The sequence below is a fragment of the Mastomys coucha genome, unplaced genomic scaffold (assembly GCF_008632895.1).
Source record: "Mastomys coucha isolate ucsf_1 unplaced genomic scaffold, UCSF_Mcou_1 pScaffold16, whole genome shotgun sequence".
Lineage (NCBI taxonomy): Eukaryota > Metazoa > Chordata > Mammalia > Rodentia > Muridae > Mastomys > Mastomys coucha.
The window spans coordinates 102995003-102999599 of record NW_022196898.1 but is presented as its reverse complement, the minus strand read 5'-3'; the positions used below and the strand labels follow the sequence as shown (position 1 = coordinate 102999599).

Sequence of the window (4597 nt, the reverse complement as noted above, 5' to 3'; positions counted from 1 at the left end):
GAGAAACCAAAACCAGATAACAAGCTATATCCTGTATTAGATGAGTTTATAAATCTAGATCTGGAATCATTCTCTGAGGACTCTAATGAGGACGAATTAGATGAGCGAGAAAAACTAGACCTAGAGGAAGCTGCGGCTGGTTATGAGTGGGACCATTATGAGCCCCTAGGGGCTTCGGCACCGCCGAAGCCTCTCCCACCGCCCTATGCTCCTCGAAGAACTAAAGTAGGGATAACAGCACCTTGCGGCAGCTCACTGCTCCCTTCAGAGACATGGAGAAAAGCTGCGCTGGCATATCCAGTATTCGAGGACCCAAACAACCAGACACGACATCACGAACCAGTATCTCATAAACAGCTAAAAGATTTGGTTGAGTCAGTAAGGACATATGGGGTGACGGCCTCATTTACTATAGCACAAATAGAGCGCCTGGCTTATCATGCTATGACACCTGCTAATATCGCTCAGTCTTTTAATCAGAACCGAATTCTGTTGGAGTATCTGAGAGGCAACTGGTCACAGGAGGCAGAGAAATTATCCCAGCAGTTGCTTACTCAGATCATCGCTCTCAATGAAACCCGGCTCGATCCTGTCACCCTCGGGGACCTTACCTCCACCTTCTCTTCTCTCTTTTCTTATTTTAAGGAGTGGGTGGGTGTATTTTTATTTGGAGCTTGCATTTTTTGCGGCTTCGTGTTTTGTCTATGGTTGCTGTGCAAACTGAAAAGAACTCGAGCCAGAGACAAAGTCCTGATCACTCAAGCCCTGCTTGCCTTAGACCTTGGTACTTCTCCTGAAGTTTGGTTGGCAACCTTTAAAGACTCTTAAAACCCCTTGCTTTTTACTGTTCTATCATAGCCATTGCACCGTGTGGGAATGTTCTCCCATTGCACCACGAATGGTATGAGTGTCTCTCTTTCTTTCTGTGGCCCCTGGTCCTTGCACCCACTGAGCTTGTTCTCATTGCACGTGGTAGGGCAGGGTAAACCTTTTTCGATCTGGGATAGCCTGTTCTCGATCGGACCTCCCTTCAGGATGGGCGGACCTTGATCGAACAGAGTCCTGAGCCAAACTACTCATCTTAAGAAAAACAAAAGGGGGAGATGTTGGCCGCCGACCAGCGTCTATTCAAAATGGCGCCGACTTCACTTCCGTACTTCACTGACAGCTTCACTGACTTCCGGCTTCACTGACAGCTGCTTGGTGCAGGCGTGCGGTAACAGTGACACGTCTCTCCCTCGGCTCTCCCCCTCCCAATGGGGATATGCTAATAAGGTTCTTGCACTAAACTAATCAGACAGTAACACATTTGCTCGCCCCCCTCCCGCGGGAGTAGGTTAATGAGGTGTCTGCATGGTGTACCAATCAGACAGTCTCGCTCAGCTATATAAGCCAGCAGCTCCAAGGTATCGGGGTCCTTCGCTTCAAACTTCAAGAGGAGCTCCTAATAAAGTGCTGCTGAGAAGGATCCTGTTGCCGCTTCGTTCTTGCTGGCGAGACTGGGTCGCGACATCAGAGAGTGTATACCATTTGTGTTCTTTTGTGATTGGGTTACCTCACTCACGATGATATTCTCCAGATCCATCCATTTCCCCAAGAATTTTCATAAATGTATTGTTTTTAATAGCCGATTGCATAGATGTACCACATTTTCAATATCCATTCCTCTGTTGAGGGACATCTGGGTTGTTTCCAGTTTCTGGCTATTATAAATAAGACTGCTATGAACATAGTGGAGCATGTGTCCTTATTACACGTTGGAGCATCTTCTGGGTACATATCCAAGAGTGGTATAGCTGGGTCCTCTGGTAGTACTATGTCCAATTTCTGGAGTGACCAACAAACTGATTTCCAGAGTGGTTGTACCAGCTTGCAATCCCACCAGCAATGGAAGAGTGTTCCTCTTTCTCCACACCTCTCTAGCATCTGCTGTCACATGAGTTTTTTATCCTAGCCATTCTGACTGGCGTGAGGTGGAATCTCTGGGTTGTTTTTATTTGCATTTCTCTGATGACTAAGGATGTTGAACATTTCTTTAGGTGCTTCTCAGCCATTTGGTATTCCTCAGTTGAGAATGCTTTCTTCATCATCTGTACCCCATTTTTAATAGGGTTATTTGGTTCTATGGAGTCTAAGTTCTTCAGTTCTTTGTATATATTGGATATTAGCCCTCTATCAGATATAAGATTGGTAAAGATCTTTTCCCAATTTGTTGTTTGCCATTTTGTCCTATTGACAGTGCCTTTTGCCTTACAGAAGCACTGTAATTTTATGAAGTTCCCCTTGTCAGTTCTCGATCTTAGAGCATAAGCTATTGATGTTCTGTTCAGGAAATTTTCCCTTGTGCCTATGTACTCAAGGCTCTTCCCAAACAGGAGAGGTTGGGTTGTGAGCAGGGGGAAGTGGGAAGGAACAGGGGTTTGTTTTTGTTTTTGTTTTGTTTTGTTTACTTTTTTTTTGGAGGCGATCCTGGGAAAGGAGATATTGTATGACATGTAAATAAAAAAAAAAACTAATAAAAAATAAAATTTTCTTATATTATTACAAAAAAAAGAAATAGTTTTTACTCCTTGCCCAGAGCTGCAAGCATATTTCACATGGAAAAGGTAAGATTTCTCATACTGGGGATACTTTTCTAGCAGTTTTCTGATCCTTTGTCTAAGAGACTCGTTTCTAGTCTTTGATCTACCTTAAAGACCTCTTTTCTAGGCTATATCCCCTCTCAAATTTGATAAGTTCTTTTCTTCTTATCTTTTGTATTTATACAAAATGAAGAAAATAATTTCTTGCCACTACCAGGGGCAGGATCTATCAAAACAAGGTAGTATTAAACTTAGTCTATTTGTTAGTGATTTGGGTTGGTCATGTTTCCTGGTGGTGTAAAGAATTCCTTTATTTCCCAGGTTTTTCTTGCATCCTTGTCTATATTACTATACTCTGAATTCTGAGGTAAGGAACCAGGAATAACTTTAGTTTGTGAACACAAGGCATTTAGCACTTTGATTATATTATTTTAAGATAAATTTGTCTTGGAAAATACTAGGCTGTCACTCAGAACTGAGACTTTCTCTGTGCACATCTTCCTTGGAGGATGAGATATGTTGCTCATGTAAGGACTGGGGAGAAAGGGAAGTACATGAGACATGCTCCTCCTGTGAGGACTGGAAAGAAAAAGAAAGCGCTGCCAGTATGAGGCTGGACTTGAGAGCTGTGAAGGCCTAGCTACGGACTGTATTCTGAGTATGAGGCCGGACTTGAGAGCTGCGAAGGCCTAGCCACAGACTGAATTCTGAGTATGAGGCTGGACTTGAGAGCTGTGAAGGCCTAGCCATGGACTGAACTCTGACAGATTTTAAAACACTGCAAATATTTCCTTCTAAGATGATGGATTAAGTACACATGGCTCACTTCTGTTCTACCAGAGACTACAGTGAAATAACAATGAGGAAGTAAAAGTTAATAAAACCAACAAATCAATGGGAGGAGGATTTTATTACACAATAACTAAAAAAAACAGAAAACAAGAAAGACATCCCGATGAAGAAAACTAATGGGAAGAACTTTATTCAAAGTATTCAAAAAGTGTGTTGCTAGAAATATTTGTGCTTGTTCTCCTGCTCCCTAATGAGGATCAGAAAGACGGTCCAAGCATTTCAGATAGGACAGGTGATTAACTAAAGTAGAGAGAAGCTTTATCCTCTTTATTCCATCAAGTTTTGACTTTATAACACCCAAAAGACTTTTAACCCTTAGTCAGTAGAAAAACCAAAACAAAACAAAAAATAAAAACAACCAAACAAAAAACCCCAAGTGTTCCTTAAAGAAAACTATGTACAAAGTTTCTGTGAAGAAGATGTATTAGTGCACAAGAAGTGACCTTGGGAGGACAGCCTATGGTGAAGAGTTCTCTGTCCTCCAACCAATAAGTACAGGTGTGCCAATTCACCTCTTTGTGTATAAATATCTATAAGAACAACAAGAAGTGACCTGGGGAGGACAGCCTATGGTGAAGAGTTCTCTGTCCTCCAACCAACAAGCACAGGTGTGCCAGTTCACCTCTTCGTGTATGAATATCTATAAGAACAAAGATTTGGACTGACTTCTTTTGAGGTACACCATTTATGCAAGATTCAATAGAAGCCTGAAGCATACCACCTTTATTCAAGAATAAACCTTGGTTTGTCCACAGGCTGGAACACTATCCAAAGAATGAGAAAACAAACACAAACAAAACACAACAAACAAGTAAATAGGCTCACTAACTAAAACTAGACTAAATTTATTGTTCTTCTGAAGTGTAGAGATCATAAGCAAATATGGAAAATTGGGAAATTAGATTAAAAGGAGTCCAGTGAAAAATTAAGAAGAAAATAGGAAAGATAGGAAATTGAGAGGTAACACTTTACTCGGTTGCCTTTAGAGTTACAAATAGAGAACTGCACTTGTGTAAAGACCTGAAGAAGATGTGAGAAGAGCGCTAGATGACACATGTCAATTGGACAACAAAGTAAATGTTAAGAAAATGAACAAAATTGAACTGTCTTTATATTTTCTGACCACACATATCACAACATAAATTCAAAAGCAAATGTCTCCA

The 4597-nt window shown here is 41.3% G+C and overlaps 1 protein-coding gene across 1 annotated transcript in view; it reads left to right on the top strand.

Moving 5' to 3' along the window:
• The window catches only part of LOC116093333, a 6356-nt gene extending 5242 nt beyond the window's left edge, over window positions 1-1114 (top strand). Inside the window, exon 2 of the mRNA XM_031374670.1 lies at window positions 4-1114. Coding sequence (XP_031230530.1) covers window positions 4-828 — 825 coding nt within the window. The 3' untranslated portion in view covers window positions 829-1114. The remainder of the gene's footprint in view (window positions 1-3) is intronic.
• The last annotated feature ends 3483 nt before the right edge of the window (window positions 1115-4597 follow it).